Source organism: Bos indicus, chromosome 13, assembly GCF_029378745.1.
Source record: "Bos indicus isolate NIAB-ARS_2022 breed Sahiwal x Tharparkar chromosome 13, NIAB-ARS_B.indTharparkar_mat_pri_1.0, whole genome shotgun sequence".
NCBI classification, from domain to species: Eukaryota; Metazoa; Chordata; class Mammalia; order Artiodactyla; family Bovidae; genus Bos; species Bos indicus.
Genome location: NC_091772.1, coordinates 75,343,021 through 75,363,365, shown reverse-complemented (window position 1 = coordinate 75,363,365; position 20,345 = coordinate 75,343,021). Strand labels below are relative to the sequence as shown.

The window sequence follows — 20,345 nt, the reverse complement described above, 5'->3', positions numbered from 1 at the left end:
CAAAAATACTGGACTGCTAGGCCCTCCTCCAGGGGATCTTCCAACCCAGGAATAGAACCCAGGTCTCCCACATCCCAAGTGGATTCTTTACCATCTGAACTACCAGGGAAGTCCAAAAGAAACTTACACCAATGCATGAAAGTTCGACTCTTCAGAAATCAAACTTCTGAAAACTAAAGACATATCTTGAAAGCAGTGAGAGAGAAATGACATCTTACCTCTAGAGGAAAAACAATTCAGATGACAGCAAATTTCTCACCAACATTCATGAAGTCCAGAAAAAAGGGGCATAACATTTTTCAAGTGCTGAAAGAAAAGAGCTGTCAATTCAAAATCCTATAACCAGTGAAAATATTCTTTAGGAATAAGGGGGAAGTCACAAGCTTCTCAGATGAAGAAAAACTAAGAGGGTTTGTTGCCTACTCTAAAAGAATGACTGAAAGTTCTCAAAACCAAAATGAAATTATAAACAAAGGAATATTTGAATATCAGGAAGGAAGAAAGTATGCAGCAAACAAAAAATATAGGTAACTGCAATAAGCTCTTTTTCTTCTTGGCTTTTCTAAGTTCTGTTTAATGGTTGAAGCCAAAATTATGGCATTGCCTGATATGATTCTTTTTGCCTTTTCATACTGTTCTTGTCCTGAATATTCATTGGAAAGACTGATGCTGAAGCTGAAACTCCAAAACTTTGGCTGCCTGATGCAAAGAACTGACTCATTGGAAAAGACCCTGATGCTGGGAAAGACTGGAGGCAGGAGGAGAAGGGGACGACAGAGGATGAGATGGTTGGATGGCATCACCGATTCAATGGACATGGATTTGAGTAAACTCCGGGAGTTGGTTATGGACAGGGAGGCCTGGTGTGCTGCGGTCCATGGGGTCACAAAGAGTCAGACACGACTGAGTGACTGAACTGAACTGAGTCTGTGCTAAGTTATGTATATACAATGTAATACCTAGAATGAACACTAAACAACCTATACTAATAAATGCACTAAAAATCAAAATGGAATTCTAAAAAATTTTCAAATAATCCACTGAAAGGCAAAGGAAATAAGAAATAGAGAAATAAGAAAGATAGAGAGAGAGAAATAGAGAACATATAGAAAACAGAGTGGCAGATTTAAGCCCTAATATATCATGATTATGTTAAATGTAAATGGCCTAAAAACACTAATTAAAAGACAGACCCAAGCAGAGTAGGTGTTCTTAAAGCTTGACCCAATTGTATGTTGTCTATAAGAAGTTCATTTCAAATATAATGATATATGCATATTGAAAGTTCACTTCAGTTCAGTCATTCAGTCATGTCCGACTCTTTGCGACCCTATGAACCACAGCACGCCAGGCCTCCCTGTCCATCACCAACTCCCAGAGTCCACCCAAACCCATGTCCATTGAGTTGGTGATGCCATCCAACCATCTCATCCTCTGTCCCCTTCTCCTGCCCTCAATCTTTCCCAGCATCAGGGTCTTTTCCAGTGAGTCAGCTCTTCACATCATGTGGCCAAAGAATTGGAGTTTCCACTTCAACATCAGTGCTTCCAATGAACACCCAGGACTGATCTCCTTTAGGATGGACTGGTTGGATCTCCTTGAAGTCCAAGGGACTCTCAAGAGTCTTCTTCAACACCACAGTTCAAAAGCATCAATGTCATGAACTTCCGTCCATAGTTCATCAAGCACTCTGTCTATCAGATCCAGTCCCTTAAATCTATTTCCTACTTCCACTATATAATCATAAGGGATTTGATTTAGGTCATACCTGAATGGTCTAGTGGTTTTCTCTACTTTGTTCAACTTAAGTCTGAATTTGGCAATAAGGAGTTCATGATCTGAGCCACAGTCAGCTCCCAATCTTGTTTTTGCTGACTGTATAGAGCTTCTCCATCTTTGGCTGCAAAGAATATACTCAATCTGATTTCAGTGTTGGCCATCTGGTGATGTCCATGTGTAGAGTCTTCTCTTCTATTGTTGGAAGAGGGTGTTTGCTATGACGAGTGTGTTCTCCTGGCAAAACTCTATTAGCCTTTGCCCTGCTTTATTCTGTACTCCAAGGCCAAATTTGCCTGTTACTCCAGGTGTTTCTTGACTTCCTACTTTTGCATTCCAATCCCCTATAATGAAAAGGACATCTTTTTTGGGTGTTAGTTCTAAAAGGTCTTGTAGCTCTTCATAGAATCGTTCAACTTCAGCTTCTTCAGCATTACTGGTCAGAGCATAGACTTGGATTACAGTGATATTGAATGGTTTGCCTTGGAAATGATCAGAGATCATTTGGTCATTTTTGAGAGTACATCCAAGTACTGCATTTTGGACTCTTTTGTTGACCATGATGGCTACTCCATTTCTTCTAAAGGATTCCTGCCCGCAGTAGTAGATATAATGGTCATCTCAGTTAAATTCACCCATTCCAGTCCATTTGAGTTCGCTGATTTGACATTCACTCTTGTCATCTCCTGTTTGACCACTTCCAATTTGCCTTGATTCATGGACCTAACATTCCAGGTTCCTATGCGATATTGCTCTTTACAGCCGTCGGACCTTGCTTCTATCACCAGTCACATCCACAACTGGGTATTGTTTTTGCTTTGGCTCCATCTCTTCATTCTTTCTGGAGTTATTTCTCCACTGATCTCCAGTAGCATATTGGGCACCTACTGACCTGGGGAGTTCATCTTTCAGTGTCTTATCTTTTTGCCTTTTCATACTGTTCCTGGGGTTCTCAAGGCAAGAATACTGAAGTGGTTTGCCATTCCCTTCTCTAGTGGACCACATCATGACCCAGATAATCACGATGGTGTGATCACTCACCTAGAGCCAGACATCCTGGAATGTGAAGTCAAGTGGACCTTAGGAAGCATCACTACGAACAAAGCTAATAGAAGTGATGGAATTCCAGTTGAGCTATTTCAATTCCTAAAAGATGATGCTGTGAAAGTTCTGCAGTCAATATGCCAGAAAATTTGGAAAACTCAGCAGTGGCCACAGGACTGGAAAAGGTCAGTTTTCATTCCAATCCCAAAGAAAGGCAACGCCAAAGAATGCTCAGACTACCGCACAATTGCACTCATCTCACACGCTAGTAAAGTAATGCTCAAAATTCTCCAAGCCAGGCTTCAGCAATACATGAACCGTGAACTTCCAGATGTTCAGGCCGGTTTTAGAAAAAGCAGGGGAACCAGAGATTAAATTGCCAACATCCACTGGATCATGGAAAAAACAAGAGAGTTCCAGAAAAACATCTATTTCTGCTTTATTGACTATGCCAAAGCCTTTGACTGTGTGGATCACAATAAACTGTGGAAAATTCTGAAAGAGATGGGAATACCAGACCACCTGACCTGCTTCTTGAGAAACCTGTATGCAGGTCAGGAAGCAACAGTTAGAACTGGACATGGAACAACAGACTGGTTCCAAATAGGAAAAGAAGTACGTCAAGGGTCTATATTGTCACCCTGCTTATTTAACTTATATGCAGAGTACATCATGAGAAACGCTGGGCTGGAGGAAGCACAAGCTGGAATCAAGATTGCTGGGAGAAATATCAATAACCTCAGATATGCAGGTGACACCACCCTTATGGCAGAAAGTGAAGAAGAACTAAAGAGCCTCTTGAAGAAAGTGAAAGAGGAGAGTGAAAAAGTTGATTTAAAACTCAACAGTCAGAAAACTAAGATCATGGCATCCAGTCCCATCATTTCATGGCAAATAGATGTGGAAACAGTGGCTGACTTTATTTTTGGTGGCTCCAAAATCACTGCAATGGTGACTGCAGCCATGAAATTAAGAGACACTTACTCTTTGGAAGGAAAGTTATGACCAACCTAGACAGCATATTAAAAAGCAGAGACATTACTTTGCCAACAAAGGTCCATCTTGTCAAGGCTATGGTTTTTCCAGTAGTTGTGTATGGATGTGAGAGTTGGACTATAAAGAAAGCTGAGCACTGAAGAATTGATGCTTTTGAACTGTGTTGTTGGGAGAAGACTCTTGAGAGTCTCTTGGACTGTAAGGTGATCCAACCAGTCCATCATCAGGGAGATCGGTCCTGTGTGTTCATTGGAAGGACTGATGTTGAAGCTGAAACTCCAATACTTTGGCCACCTGATGCAAAGAGCTGACTCATTTGAAAAGACCCTGATGCAGGGAAAGATTGAAGTCAGGAGGAGAAGAGGACAAGAAAGGATGAAATGGTTGGATGGCATCACCAACTCAATGGATATGAGTTTGAGCGGACTCTGGGAGTTGGTGATAGATAGGAAGGCCTGGTGTGCTGTGGTCCATGGGGTCACGAAGAGTCAGACACGACTGAATGACTGAACTGAACTGAACAGAAAGATAATATGAAAATCTCCAAACACTTAGAAACTAATTCCTCACTTCTGAATAATCCATGGGTCAAAAAAGATATTGCAATGGAAAATAAAAAATGCATTGAGTTGAATGAAAATACATCACATAAAATTTGTGGGATACAGCTAAACCAGTGTAGAGAGGTGGGATGTTTATCATTAAATGTATACTTTTGAAAAGAGGAAAAAAATCTCAACTCAATAATCTAAGCTCCCACTTCAATGGCCTAGAAAAGGAAGAATGAGCAGAAGGATGGGAAAAAGAAATATAAGACCTGAAATCAATGAAACTGAAAACAGAAAAAACAACCTCACAGAATTAGTTCTTTAAAAAGAGGATTAAATTTAAAAATCTCAAGTAATCCTGATAAAAAGAGAGAGAAAAGATGAAAGTTACCAAATGAATGAATGAGGAATGGATGAAGGAATCAAGGATATCACTATAGAACCTGCAGACATCAAAAGGGAGTACTCAAAACTCCACATGCAAACATTTAACAATTTGCAAGAAATAGAACACCTCCTCAGAAAATTCCATGACGTCTTACAGAAAAACCCTAAAGAACTTTCTGGCTAACTCATAAACTACCGCAGTGCACTCAGTATAAAGTAGATAATTGAAATAGCCCTATTTCATACAGATTTGAAAGGAAAAAATAAACCAGTTCTTATTTGTAGATGACATGATTGTCTATATAGAAAGTCTCAAAGATGTGACCAAAGGAAAAAAAAAAAAAAAAAACTTCTAAAACTAATAAATGAATTGAACAAGATTTAGGGTATAAGGTAAACATTCGAAATTCAACTTTATTTCAATATACTATCAGTGAGCATATGGATCCTGAAAAAAATAGAATACCATTTACTTTGCTCAAAATTGCAGTTGTTGCTGTTGTTTAGTCACTAAGTCGTGTCCAGGCTCCTCTGTCCAAGGAATTTCCCAGGCAAGAATACTGGAGTGGGTTGCCATTTCCTCCTCCAGGGGATCTTCCCAAGCCAGGGATCAAACCTGAGTCTCCTGTGTCTCTTGCATTGCAGGTGGATTCTTTTCCCCTTGAGCCATTGGGGAAACCCTGTATTGGTAAAGGGATAGACAATTAGATCAATGGAACAGAATAGGGAACCCAGAGACAGATCCACCAAATTTGCCTGATTGATTTTTGACAAAAGTGTAAAAGGAATTCAATGGAATAAAGATAACTTTTTAAACAAATGATGCTGCAGCAATTGGTCAATGATAGGCAAAAATAAATAAAATAAAAACCTCAACCTAAGCCTTGTACCTGATATAAAAATTAACTCATGGTCTTAAATATAAAACATAAAACTATAACTTACCAAACATCTCGAAAAAAATCTGAGAAAATCTACAGGATCTAGGGCTATGCGAAGAGTTTGACACTGAAAGCATGATACAAAAAAAGGAAAATTTCATCATTTTGACTCCACCAAAATTACAAGTGTTTGCTCTGTGAAAGGTCTGTTAGCAAGATGAAAAGCCAGGCTATAGACTGGGAGAAAAATTTTGCAAACAACATATCTATCATAAGACCAGTATGTAGGCTATATAAGGCACTCTCAAAACTCAACAGCAGAAAAAACAGTCCAGTGAGAAAATGGCAAACAACAGGAAGAGATAGTTTTCCCCAAAGAAGATATACGAATGACAAATAAGCACATGAAAAGATGTTAAGCGCCATTAGCCATTAAGAAAATGCAAATTAAAACCACAAGACTTCTCTACACTCCCATCAGTGTGGTTAAAAAAAAAAAATACAAGTCCAGTGTTGGCAAGGACATGGAGAAACTGGTTCACTTCTCCATTGCTAACAGAAATGTAATATAGTGCTAACAGTTTGGAAAATTGTTTGGCAGTTTCTTAAAAAAAAAAAAAAAAACCGAGGACGCAACTGCCATACAACCCAGGACTGTCTTCCGTGCACTTATCCAGAAGGAACAAAAAGACTCCTCCAGGCAACCTGTAAAGTAGGAGACACTGGTTCAATCCCTGGGTCGGGAAGACCCCCTGGAGGAGGGAACGGCTACCCACTCCAGTATTCTTGCCTGGAGAATTCTATGGACAGAAGAGCCTGACGGTCGGACTGTAGTCTGTGGGGTCCCAAAGAGTCAGACTCAACAAGTGATACACACACACACAGGCTCCGACCTACAGATGACTGACTCACACCGGAAGAAAAATAAATACCAACTGCCAGAACTCCCAACAGACCTCTTTTGTAGTTCCGACTGATATTATCATCACCCCAGAGGCCAACGTCAAGGCCACGCAACTAGTATGCGGCAGAGGCGGTGTACGAATCCAGTTAAGGCTAGTAAGTGATTCAATCCTCAGATTGTCTGGTGTGGCCCTTTTCACAGGCAAGTACGGAACCGTGAAGCCTCGGGCCGCATAGCTGGAAAGTCAGGCGGCTACTCGGTCTTCTGGGCTAGAGTGCGCTTCCCTGGTTCTTGGGTCCAACTTTTCCTAACTTTTCCGGGCCTCTTTCGCCCAGTCCCAGGGGAGCAGGCACCACCCTTTTCCTCCGGGAGGCGCGCGTAGTGGGGAGGGCGGGTCCCCGACCGCAGTCGCCTCCCCAGACCCTGCCCCCAGGCTATAAACCCGGAGCCGGGGGCCGGCGCGGGCAGTCCCGGGCTGGCCCGCTCCGCGGGGCGATCGCACAGATGGCGGCGCTGGCGACAGTGGCCAAGAAGGTGTGGAGCGCGCGGCGGTTGCTGGTGCTGCTGTTCACACCGCTCGTGCTGCTGCCGGTGGTCTTCGCCCTCCCGCCCAAGGTAACGCCGCCTCTCCTGGGCGGTCCCCCCATTCCGCCCGCCCTGGGCGGCCGCGCCACAGTCAGGACCCTGTCCTCCCGAGCCTCGGAGGCGGAATACCACAGAGGTCCCAGTCTAGATTTCACCAGACCCCACCTCCCCACCCGCTGCGTTCCCTCGCTTTCCCTGCCTTGCACTGCTGTGAACACAATTCCCCTTTCCCAGCTGCGGTTGCTCCTGGGAGCCCTGGGTCCCACTAGCCTTCTGGATCTTGTCATTTCTGCAGCAATGATTCCTCTTTATCGAGCTCTGACTGTGTGCTTGGTGATGTGTTGAACATTTCACTTGATAATCACAAGAAACTTGATGCTTGGCAAGCTCAAGCTTAATGAATGGCAAGCTGTGTGATCTGGGGCTTAACCTCTCTGAACTTCAGCTTGTTCATTTGTAAACACTGGGGAAATGATCATACGGATCCATTGGACAGTGGTGAATATTAAAAAGAGGCAATATATGTTAATCTCTTTGAACTGAGCCTGGTACCCAGTAAGTGCAGAAGACTGCACTGGCTGGTCTTTATCAACGTGCCATATATGATGGAGACAGCCAAGATTTAAGAAATGCTTACTGGGAGCAAGTGTGAGCACAGTCGTGTCCTACTCTGCGACTCCATGGACTGTAGCCCACCAGCTTCCTCTGTCCATGAAATTATCCAGGCAAGAATACTGGAGTGGGTTGCCATGCCCTCCTCCAGGGGATCTTCCCGACCCAGGGATCGAACCCACGTTTCCTGCAGTGCAGGCAGATTCTTTACCATCTGAGCCACCAGGGGCAAGGTGCAGCGCTAAACTTTGCCTACGTGCTGCATCTGACTTAATCCAGACTGAAAATGCCCCTCTGAGTGGGGAGGGTTATTTGCCTTATTTTCCAGAGGAGAAAAGTGAGGCTGGGAGAAAAGTGTCTTGCTCACAGTCACACAACAGGCAGCTGAGTGGGATCAATCCCTGGCTTATCAGAATCCAGAACCTAGGTTGTTTCTAGACTGTCAAAGAAAGTAATCCATAGAAGATCAAAGGCTGCTGATTGAGGTCGGGAGTGTCATGACAAAATTCATCACCAGTGGGAGAAGGAGATGGTATCGCAGGTCCCCCGGTGGGTCCCTCACCTGTGCCCAGCACATTCGGGGCACCAAGATTAGGTGTGAGGCTCGTTAGACAAGGCTTCTACCTCCAAGAAGTTGTTTCACTGTCCCTCAATGAGATATTCTTCAGTTGCTAAGTCGTGTCCGACTCTTTGCAACCCCGTGGACTGCAGACCACCAAGCTCCCCTTGTCCTTCACTGTCTCCCTGAGTTTGCTCGAACGCATCTCCATTGAGATGCATTTGAGCAAACTCCATCCAACAATAAGATATTACTCATTAATTGCCATCAATGAAACATTAAATGTTCATAAAAATAGAAGTAAAGAGAGGGTATAATTTAGTGAGACCAGGGGAGTGGGGAGAAGTGTTCAGAGAGGGCTGCCTGGAGGAAGGGGTGAGGAAGTGATACTAAGAAGATGGTGTCGAAAGATCCAGGACAAATTCTTCGGTGTGGAATTATCCTAGCAATTAGACTTTCTTGACATGCAAGAGAAAAACAATAAATGCTGGTGTAAGGATTAGGTTGCTTATTTAAAAGCCGTCCCATCCCTGGCCACTTGCTAACTTCAGGACCTTGCACCAATCTCCTTTCCTCTTTGGGTCTCCTTTTCCTTGTCTATAAGGTGGAGGATTGCCATGCTAGCTTCCGACATTTGATGTGAGGGTCTGAGCAAAGACGTTGCCTCACTTTGTGAAGCATCACTGGTGGAAGGCAGGATGGGTCTGGGGGGTCCCAGGCGGAGTTCTGGGGAAGAAGTGATGAAACACACAGGGTCTCTCTCCTCTGCAGAGGGTTCTGAAAGCTCCGCTCTGCAGTGAACCCAGGGGCAGGTCCAAGTGTTATGGGGCCAGAAACTTGTACTAATTGAGGGGCTTTCTGTAAGAAAAAGCATACAGATTTACAAGTACACAATTTAGTACATGGCTTGGGAGTGGCTCTGAACCTTTAAAAGCTTCATTAGCTTCACAGTGAACCCACTTCCATATGACCCCCAGTGTGGTAGGTAACAGCGCATGTCTGATTGATAAGATGTTTCACTGTGCTTCACTCTTCTGTGCTGAGTTTCTCAGGTGTTGTCCTATGTAATATCCACATCACCAGGGAGTCAACTGCTATTAGCATGGAACAGGTGAAGAAATGGAAGCTCAGCAATGTTAGGTGACTTGTCCAAGGTCACACAACCTGTACAAAGCCAGAAGGCATTGTCTGTGTCTGACCACTTCGCTTTATACTCTTTCTTTAGTTCTAATTGAGTGAGAATGTCTCCTGATTCCCTCCGGATCCCCAGTGGGGACTCTGTGTGGCTCTAGATCTCACTGCCTTTTAAACTCGCTAATAAATCAGGGCCTCCTCCCAGGAGGCAGCTCTGGCTTCTTGGGAGATCTTAGCCTCCCTCAAGTCTCTATCAGCACACTCAAAGCCCCCTCTTCCTCCATGTTATATGTATATGTTTATCACATTGTATTATTATCATATTCTTGGATGTTAATAACTGACATGTTTCTTAATCTAATGTAGAAGGCGAATAAAAGCATCCTTAGAGAATAGTGAGCAGAGAAATTTGTGGTTTTTGTTGGTCTATGACATACGCATAAAGCAAACAGAGTGGGTGTGCTATGCACACAGTTTCAAAGCAATTCCTGTAATCTTAACCAGTTTAATCCTGTGATAACCTCTCCAGATGAAGGCCGGCACTATAAAAAAGTGTGCTTTCTGTGCAAATGAAGCTTCAAGGCAAGTGTGCTCAGTGTCCACCCTCACCCCTAACATTAGGCTGCTGCTTCTAAGCCTCTTTCACCTAGAAATTCTGGAACCACCAATGCCTGTTATAGGGTTCATATCCCAAAAACTTTTGCAAAATTGTTGATATCAGGGAAGAAGTTTGAGATCCTTGGCATTGGTCATTTGCCCCTCACTGGGTCCTGCTTTTCCAGCTTGATAAGGTCTCCAGCATCGCTGCTCTGATGTTCCAGAAGTCTGTATGATTGTAACGGTTGGTTATCATGCACCTGTCCCCTGGCGACTGGTGAGGGAGGCTGCAGGGAGGCTGGGGTTAATCTGAAGGGTAGAGCCAGGGCTGGGGGCGGGGGATGGGAACAATTCTTACATTATGTCCTCCTGGCTTGGAACACTGTCAGCAGGGGTGAAAAGGAGTGGGATGCCCTTCTGGAATGCAGTGGCTGCAATTTCCAGGGCCACGGGGATCATGGCTCTTACCCCAAAGAGTGCCAGAGACTGAGGAAGTCAGGATCCTGCCAGAGGGACTGCCTCACAGTTTTCTAAGAATGGCCATCCTGGGAGCTGGGTGTTAGAGGACTGGCCTTGGGCGGCTAGGGGAGACAGGAGAGTATTAAATCAAGCTTGCAAATAAGCACCAGCCCCATGTATTTGCAGAGAATCTCACCTTCTTTCCCAACTTACTAAAAGCAAATCTTGCTGGACTGACCATCTGGCCATCAAGAGTGCTTCCAGTGGGTACTTCCACTGGCTCTTTCTAAGGATGCTTTGAGAGGGAGGAGGCATGTAGGAGTGGGGGGACTCTGGGCAGGGCCTCCTCCCAGGCTGCAGGTCTGGCTTCTCGGGAGATCTTTTGTTGTTGTTCAGTTGCTCAGTCGTATCGACTCTTTGCGACCCCATGGACTGCAGCACGCCAGGCTTCCCTGTCCATCACCAACTCCTGGAGTTTACTCAAACTCATGTCCATCGAGTTGGTGATGCCATTCAACCATCTCAGCCTCTGTCGTCTCCTTCTCCTCCTGCCCTCAATCTTTCCCAGCATCAGGGTCTTTTCTAATGAGTTGGCTCTTTGCATCAGGCAGCCAAAATACTGGAGTTTCAGCTTCAACATCAGTCCTTCCAATGAACACCCAGGACTGATCTCCTTTAGGATGGACTGGTTGGATCTCCTTTCAGTCTGAGGGACTCTCAAGAGTCTTCTCCAACACCACAATTCAAAAGCATCAGTTTTTCAGTGCTCAACCTTCTTTCCGGTCCAACTCTCACATCCATACATGACTACTGGAAAAAACATAGCGTTGACTAGACAGACCTTTGTTGGCAAAATAATCTGACTTCACTAATTTTAGCCTCCCTCAAGTCTTTATATCAGCACACTGAAAGCCCCCTCCTGTTATATGCATGTATTTATCATGTTATATTATTGCCATGTTCTTGGATGTTCGTGACTAACATGTTTCTTTATGTAATGTACAATGGGAATAAAAGCCTCTGGGCAGGACGCTCCAGAGCATTGTGAAGGCTGTGCAGCACACAGAGAGAAGTGAGGAGGCAAAATGAGACCGAACCCGCCCGCATTCCACCTGCCGAACCTGGCCTCCCGGTGCAGTGCTGGGCCCACTGAGGAAGAGCCCCTCTCCCCAGTTTGCACGAAGGTGTTGTCTGGCTTGCAGCAGTCTTGCTCTGGGGTGGCAGTTACACCTGTGAAGTCAGAGGCCCACTGTTTTGCATTCACCTAATCTCCATGAGTAGGGTATGTTCAGGTGGATGACCAAGAAAATGGGCCTTTCCTTCCAAGTTTTGAGGCTTTGGAATCAGAACTGGATTCTCATTCCACATCTCTGGTCTGTGACCTTAGGCAAGTCGTTTGACTTCTCTGGGCCTCGGTCTCTTCAGTGATAACACGCTTATAGTATCACCTTCTCCCCTGGTTATTCTTTGGGCCTAGTGAAATCATATGATATGCTGGCATCATAACTTCGTACTTTTTCATTCAGCCCTCAAGGTATGTTTTCACTCTCCCATCTTGTAGATGAGGAAGCTGAGACTCAGAAGTAAGAGGATGGAAAGAGCATGGGCCTTGGAGTTGGGAAGACTTGGGTTTGGGTCTTAGCTCTCAAACTGTACGATAAGGGGCTTGGGCGGGAGATGTCCCATTTCTGAGCCTTGCTTTCCTCACTTGTGAAGTGGGGAAGACTCACGGGTCCCCAAAGGGCTACTATGAGATTTAATTCAGTTAGAATACAGAAATTTTCCCATGCTGGGTCAAAACAGGGTGGGAATTGATAACAGTAATAACTGCTAAGTGTTTTCCTCATCTGCCCCATGCTGTTTTACATGCCTTCCACATTTTAGTTCATTACATTTCATTTAATCTCTGAAGCCTACCTTCTGGATAACGGGTGAAGGGAAGTAGACGTCAAGCTCCCATATTTCTATTCAGATTATAGTAAGCCCTCAAGAAAGGATAAGAACACCTCATACTTATTGATTACTTACTAGAAGCTGGCCCCCTCTCTCCCTCTGTGACAGCCACCCTGGCCTTCTTGGTGTTCCTTAAATATCCCAAGATTGCTCTCACCCCAGGGCCTTTACCAGCTTCCCAGGTGGCACAGTGGTAAAGAATCCACCTGCCAATGCAGGAGACCCAAGAGACTCAGGTTTGATCCCTTGGTCAGGAAGATCCCCTGGAGGAGGTCATGGCAACCCACCCCAGTACTCTTGCCTGGAAAATCCCATAGACAGAGGCGCCTGGCAGGCTACAGTCCACTGGGTCACTAAGAGTCAGACACAACTGAGCAGCTAAACACGTGCACACCTGCCTGCGGGGCCTTTGCACTTACTGTTCCTTCCGTTATGAGCTGCTCTTCCCCCAGATGTCTGCAAGCCTTGCTCCCACACTTCATTCATCTTAGTTCAAAGATGAACCTCCTCAAAGGCCTTCCCTGGCCACCCTTTCTAACATAGAAAATAAAAATTCCTTTACACTCTCTTCCCTGCCTTATTTTGCTTCATGGTCTTTGTCACTATCTGGCAATGTATTGTATTTAAGGAACGGGCAAGGCAGAGGAATCAGGCTTAGAGTTGGTTAGTCAAATGATTTCAGTGGGCTCTGGGACAGAGAGGCTGTCCCTGGTTGTCTGGTCCCTGTCCCTGGGTGATGAGGGCAGGCAGATAGTGGCCTGGAGTGAGAGAGTCCAAGAAAGGAGATGGTTGGGGGTGTGGGTCTGGGATCGTCTGGTTTACATTCGAAAAGCCGACACACAGGTGAGTTGTTTACTATTTCTAGGAATGAGCTAGCCCTGGGAGGGGCAGACCCTCCAGTGTTAGCAAGGTCCCAAGATGCCAGAGCATCACATTCAGAAACTGGAAAACATGGTTGTTACAATCTCCCATACTCTTCTCTTCTCTCACTTGTGGTCCAGCCTTATAGGCCTTCCTTTGGTTCTTTAAACCTGCCAAACTTGTTCCTGCCTCAGGACCTTTGCACTTGTTGTTCTCGCTGCCTGGAACGCTCTTGCCCCTGATCTTCCACACGTGGATCTGTCTGGTCATTCAGGTCTTAGCTCCAAAGGCACCTCCTCCAAGAAGACCTCCTTGATTACCTCTTCTCAATAACACTTGCCCTCCTCACTGTACAAAACACTCTCTAAAACAGAGTCCTGTTTTATTTCCTTCATGGCATTCATTCCAACCTAAAATGTTCATTATTTGTTCACTGCCTGCCTCCTCCACGAGACTATGAGTGATATAAGGGCAAGGCCTGTGTCTGTCTAGTTCCCTCAGCATCCCCAGCACCTAGGACAGAGTCTGACACATAGTAGGTACTCAGTAAACTAGCCAATGAATGAATTTGCATTTGAGCCAGGTAGCTCTGATTTCTGAACACATGCACTTGCTAAACTCCTAGACTGCTACTAATTTGTAGAAGATCTAAGCTGCAATCAGTGTTTGCAGCCGTTTCCTTTTTCAGCGGGGAAAACTGAGGCCCAGAGGGCACATGGAAGGACCTTCCCACCCCTCCCAGCCAGGTGGTCCCAGAACCCTCATCTGTGTCCCCTCCATGCTCTCCCGCCAGGTTTGACCCATTGCCCACACAGACCCCTTGGCCTTGGAACCGCTCCTCTGAGGCCTAGCCAACTTTCCACTTTCCTGGAGATCCTGCCAGGTGTGTAAACAGACCGACAGAATTCCTGATGAGGCGAAGGGGAGCGAGATTGTGTTTCCTGACCTGACTCAGCTGGGCAGTGCCCTCTGGACTGATGAGCGGGATTGTGAGACACCGCCCCGCCAGACCTTGAGGACACAAAGTGAGCACCCTAGCTAGACCGGACCTGAAACAAATGTCACAGGTGCACCCCAACGGCTCTCTCTAGCTGAGATGCACCAGGGACGAGAGAGATGCACAAGGCCATGCCATCCTGGCAAGCCTCAGCTTCCTCATCTGATAAGTGGGCATAACGACACCCACCTGCTCAGAAGGCTTGGCAAGTGCCTGATGCAACATAGGTACTCGGTAAAGAATTGTGGCTATTGCTATTATCTGCAAAATAGGGGTACTAGGCATGTGACTCTATCTACTTGTTCCTGAAATTCACAAGGGGAGGGGCAGCCAATGGGAAGGAGCCTGTGCTGGGGGCGAGGGGAGTCAGCAGGACTGATACACAGGGCAGAACCGTGATGCCCAGCTCAATTAAGACATTGGAAAAAGGCTGGCGAGGCCAGCGTGCCCCTGCTGGCAGCCCAGTGGCTGCCCTGCCCAGTTCCTTTTCCTTTCCTCTCCTGCGAAACCCTCTCTTGGCCTGGACTGGAGAGAGGGATTTGATTTCAGCCACGTTAAGCTCTCCAGCAGGAATGTGCCAGTCCCTGGGGGCTCAGGATGTGAGTTCAAGGTTGCTGATGTCCCAGGCCACATGCCTTATTCATACGCTCTCCTCTGTCCCCCAGGAGGCCCCTTGAGAGCCATAGCCAACACCTCTCTAGCATTTATGAAGTGTCAGGCATGGTTCAACGCACTTGAGATAGGCTAGCTCATGTATGCTCGGCCCGGCTCTGTGGCACAGGTGCTATTATTGTCCACATTCACAGATGGGGAAACTGAGTAACAGAATTGTTCAGTCACTTGCCCTAGCTCCCATGGTTTGGAAGTGGCACAGCTGGGATTCTGACCTGGCATTCTAGCTCCAGAGTCTGTGTTTTTAGCCTCTATGTGACACAAGGGAGATGGACCCATTTTACAGATGAGAAGCCTGAGGCTCAGAGAGATGAAGACACTTGCCTAGCACCTCACAGTCACTGAACGAGTAGTCAGGCTGCCATCCAAGCCTACGTCTGCCTTATTGAAAGCCCACATTCCTTCATGGTTCAGTGGAGGCAAGGGGAAAGGGGCAGGGAGTACATTAAGAACGGCTTCCCAGTGGAGAGACCTGTCATCCTGACACTGGAGTGGGAGTTTGGAGGTTTTGGGTCTTGGGGGCTCTGAAGATAGGAACTAACATGAATTGTCAAATATGATATGTAGGAGCTTGGGTTTGGGTGCTTGGGTGCAAATTCTGGTTTTTTAATATGCTGTGTGACCTCGGGCCAGTTGCATAACTTCTCTATGCTCAAGTTCCTAATCCGTAAATAGGCCAGTTGCATAACTTCTCTATGCTCAAGTTCCTAATTCGTAAATGGGTACGATAATAGGTGATGATGTAAAGGGCTCAACGAATGCTGGCTGGCTTCATGGCTAAAGCACCTCCTGTGTCCTGGGCTCTGTGGAGTCCTTTAAAACAGAGTTCCGAAGTGTTTTGCTCTCCAGGAGACATTCAGCAAGGCCTGAAAACACTTTTGATTGTCACAGCTCGATGGAGATGCTGCCAGCATCTAGGGATGCTGCCACACACCCTGCAGTGCACAGGATTGCCCCCACAACGAAGAGCTCTCAGGCCCCGAATGTCAGTGGTGCCGAGGCTGGAAGCCCCTGCCCAGTGCATTTGCTTGGCGTCCTCTCCCAGCAGGCCCGTGAGGCAGGTGTGATCAGGTCCCATTTTCTGTCAGGAACACTGAGGCCCAGAGAGGGGGAGGGCTTGCCTGTGGACTCACAGCCTGACTGCAGAAGGCCTCCCAGGGTGGAGGGGATTTGGAAATGGAGGGCCTTCCAGACAAGAAGGCCCTTCCAGGGCCTGTGAGCCCTGCTCCTGGCGCTGCTGCGTGGAGCTGACGGTCCCCTCTGCCCTCCTGGCTCCCAGCAGGCGGGACCAGCCTCCTTTCCCGTGATCGGGAGAAATAACAAGAGCGGCCCTTGTTCGCTGCCACCCACAGCCCCGATTGTCCCCTCGATTCCACATGACAGTCCACCTTTCTCGCATGACGAGCCGCTTTGCTGGCTGGCCCCCATCAGCCTGGAGGAGTGCGGGAGAAGGGAGGAAACGGCTCCCTGCTCCTTTAGGCCATTTTCTGCCCCGTCTGGAGCCCCCTTGGATTCCTTTCAAAAGGGCTGGGACTCGACAAAACCTCTCCTGGTGCCTGAGCCGAGCGTTTGACAGCATGGAGTCCGAGAAACAGAAGTGTGAGCAGTTTCCTGAGACACAAGTCTTGGAAATGGGCTCTGCTGTGTTGACATCTGGGACCAGAACGCGGGGTGTCCAGGCCTGGGGGAGCCAGCAGAGGCCTAATGCACGGCCCTGCCTGCAGCCCAGCTCTCACTTCTTCTTGGAGAAACTGAGGCCGTCCTGAGAGGCCCTTCCTATCCCCACTAAACTACCTATCAATCCGGGATACCTGGCTTCCTTTCCTGCTAATCTGTTTCTTCTATGGGGTCTGGACCTCCTCCAGACCTTGACTTTCCTCCCCTGGACAAAGGGTCTGCCCAGAGTCACTGAGCTGGTTTGTCCTCCAGAATCACTCTCTGAAGGGGCGGGGGTAACATCGTGAGAGTATGAACTCTAGCATCAGATCTCCTGGACTCCACACTGGCTCCCCCACTTCCTTTGTGACCTTGGGTAAGTTATTAGCTTCTCTGTGCCTCAGTTTCCTCCTCTGTGCGAGGACACCAATAGGATCTACCTCAGAGGGGGTTGTGAAGATTGGTTTTGATACCTGAAATACTCTGGGCTGCTCCTGATCATAAGAGGTACTAGTTAAAGATCGACTGTTGTTGTTCAGTCGCCAAGTCGTGTCCAGTTTTTTTGTGACCCCATGGACTGCAGCACGCCAGGTTTCCCAGTCCCTCACCATCTCCCGGAGTTTGCCCAAGTTCATGTCCATTGCATGGGTGATGCCATCCAACCATCTCGTCCTCTGTCATCCCCTTCTCCTCCTGCCTTCAATCTTTCCCAGCATCAGGGTCTTTTCCAATGAGTTGGCTATTTGCATCAGGTATAACAGTAATAGTAGTAGGATTGTTATTTGCATTACAAATAAGCCTGTGGATCTAGGGGTCTGGAGGTACTTTATAGGGGATGAGACTTGCTTCTGCATCCTCTTGGCTTCTTCCCTTTCCTCTCTGTGTAGGTTCTTGTGTTCTCTGAGCCTCCAATTCTCCACTATAAAATGGGGGACAGCTGATCTCCTAGGAGCTTCTGGAATTTTAAATGAGATAGTGCTTATTCAGAAAAAAAATCCCAGTGAAAGTTCCCTTGCCATTCTTACTCTAACTCTGAAGCTCAGGGCCCCAGAGACCTAAGAAGTGAAGGATTGTGGGCAGCGGAGGGTCATTGTCAAGAACGCCTTGTGAACGTCGTAGCTTAGGCCTCAGTAGCAGGGGTCAGCTTTCCCATCATCCCCTGCATTGACTCCCAGGAGGCCTGGGGCAGAGTGAGCTGGACCAGAGTGGAGGTGGGATGATGGTAAATGGTAGAGACTTAAAATGTCAGGGGCAGGGAAGACCTCAGTGCCCAAGAGAAGTTAGGCTAAGTGGTGGGCCCACAGCTGATCCAGGATGGATCCCTGCCAAGGACTTGCTCTGGGGGTGGGGGTGGGGGGTGGGCGGAACAAGGCACTTCCCCTGCCATCCTGGGTCTTCCCATCTGTCTCATGCATCCACTCGCCTCATGGGGCCATGTTGAGGAGCCAGGGAAACTAAGCACTTTGTAAAGAGTGAAGTAAGTACCTGCAAATAGTAAGGTACAAATAAGGGTCCTTCCCGTCTGGTTAACCAGTGTATCCCCAGTGCTTGGCAAACAAGGTGCTTAATAAATATGTGTAGAATGAATATGGAATCAATGCAAATATTTCTTTATGTTTCCTGTGTGCCAGGCACTGTCCACGAGTGATCCTTACATTTAAAAGTATTAATTGAGCACCTACTATATACCAGCTACTAGTCTAGGAGAACACGGCAATGAACCAAATAGTCACAAATCCTTTTACTTGTGGAGCTGACATTCTAGAGGGGTAGACATTTTTTTTTGAAAAGCAAACACATAAATAGATAAGATCTATGTGTGTTTGTGTGTATGTGTTAGTCCCTTGGTCTTATCTGACTCTGCAACCCCATGGAGTTCAAAGGAGCTCGCCAGGCTCCTCTGTCCATGAGATTCTCCAGGCAAGAATACTGGAATGGGTTGCCATTCCCTTCTCCAAGGTAAGATCTATAGTATGTCAAATGATGATCAGTACTATGGAGAATAAAATCACAGAAGGCAGGGAGCCAGGAATGGGGTGAGTGTAATTTTAGAGTCAGAAAGATTCAGAAAAGGGAACATTAGAACAAACACCTGAAGGAGAAGACACTGGAGCAAAGAGTTGACGGAGGTGAAGGAACAAGCCCTGAGTGCATATAAAGGGAGAGGATTCCAGGTGAGGAGACAGTAAGTGCAAAGATCCTGAGGTGGGGGCATGGGGGATGTTCAAGAAATAAAAAAATGGTCTTCCTGGGTCCTCATGACAGCCCTTCCAGGAGCCTGACCACGGACCCCTTGATCACAGAGAAACTCAGGTGAAGAGCATAGGTGGCATTTGAAGGCAGACCCCACCATAATGCCTTCAGGCTGGATTTCATTTCAGCCCAAGAGAGGCCTCCTGTTAGTACAGGCCTCCGAAGGTGTGGGACAGCTGCCAGGAGCAGGGGGAGGTGGAGAAGCCCTGAGGGGGCCTTTGGCACACCCACCACCTGTGTTGGGGACTGAAAGGCCCTTGGGACACATGGGGAGACTGAGGCCCACTGAGAGGAAGGCGCTGCCTGAGGTCACACGGTCACTTGGCCTCTTTTTGGGAAGAACTTGTTCCAAAAGTTCTCAGTCCTCTGGCTGAGTCAGGCCGCTGGGGGAGTTTTTGGGGGGGCTCCTCTCTATAAAATGGGGAAAAACTGATCTCCTCGGAGTTGCTGGGATTTTAAATGAGATAGTGCTTATTCAAAGAAAAATCCCGGTGAAAGTTCCCTTGCCATTCTCCTAACCCCGAAGCCCATAGCCCCTGAGCCCTAAGAAGTGAGGGACCGTGGGCAGCAGAGGGCCACTGGGCAGCTGCCCCCCCGCCCCCACCCGCCTGCCTGGCTCATGAATGATTAGTGAAGCTTGGGGGGTAGTGGGGTGTGAGCTGCCCCTTGAACACTTTTCATGAATGGTTTGAAGAACCTGAACTCGTGACATCTGCTAATAAGTCCAGGGATCTAACACAGTCCGTTCAAGTGGAAGGAGTGGAAGGAGGGGGTGGGTAGCCTTGAAGGTCTTCCTGGGCAAGTCTCTCCCTCCCATTTCTCCTCTTTCCCCCGTTGAGTCTTAGGCCCAAATGGATACAGGGGGCTTCTAACTGCTGTCTTGGATTGTTTGGGGGCTGAGGAGAGGTTAGGAAGGAGCCTTGGCTGAAAATCAGAGATCAAGACTTCTGGACTGTCTTACGTATTTCCCGCTGAGTTACCCTGAGCCAGTTTCAGGCTTCACCTTCCAGGCCTCAGTCTCCTCCTCCAGAAGGTAGATAACTCTAAGATCAGCCAGGCTTATCCTCAGGACTGAACAAACCCAGAAAGGATGTGAAAGGACCTCTGAAGTGCTTTTCTATTGAATACCTGTCCTTCCGTTTTCCTTCATAGAACCTACCCGAATGTGGGAGGAGCAACATTCATGCTAAGTTTCAAGGGCTTAACCCAGCACCTGCATGCAGTGAGTCAGTAAATGCTGACTGTTACCGTCACTACAGTAATTCTCTTCCCTGAGCCCAGGGCCCTGGGCTGGGAAGAGCCCTGGGCTCAGACCACCACGCTGAAATCATGCTCCGCCCCTTGCTAGAGACTTGGGTGAAGAGGTGGCCGAACCTCCCTGAGCCTCCGACTTCTGCTTTCTAAGCAGGGCCGTGAGACGAGCAGGGGAGCTCAGCGTGTCCAGGGCGAGGCTCGGGCCCAGGTCACAGCG

The 20,345-nt window shown here is 47.3% G+C and overlaps 1 protein-coding gene across 4 annotated transcripts in view; it reads left to right on the top strand.

Moving 5' to 3' along the window:
• Positions 1-6,290: 6,290 nt before the first annotated feature.
• Positions 6,291-20,345, top strand: part of SLC13A3 (solute carrier family 13 member 3) — an 83,926-nt gene continuing 69,871 nt past the window's right edge. Inside the window, exon 1 of one of the 4 annotated variants that reach the window (XM_019972513.2) lies at positions 6,291-6,691. Coding sequence is in view for 2 of the 4 variants with exons in the window: in XM_070801806.1 (XP_070657907.1) it covers positions 7,041-7,151 (111 nt within the window). In the remaining 2 variants the exon portion in view is untranslated. Of the gene's footprint in view, positions 6,692-6,753; positions 7,152-20,345 lie in introns of those variants that run through there. The other 3 variants (XM_070801806.1, XM_019972512.2, XM_070801807.1) reach the window with 3 other exon arrangements.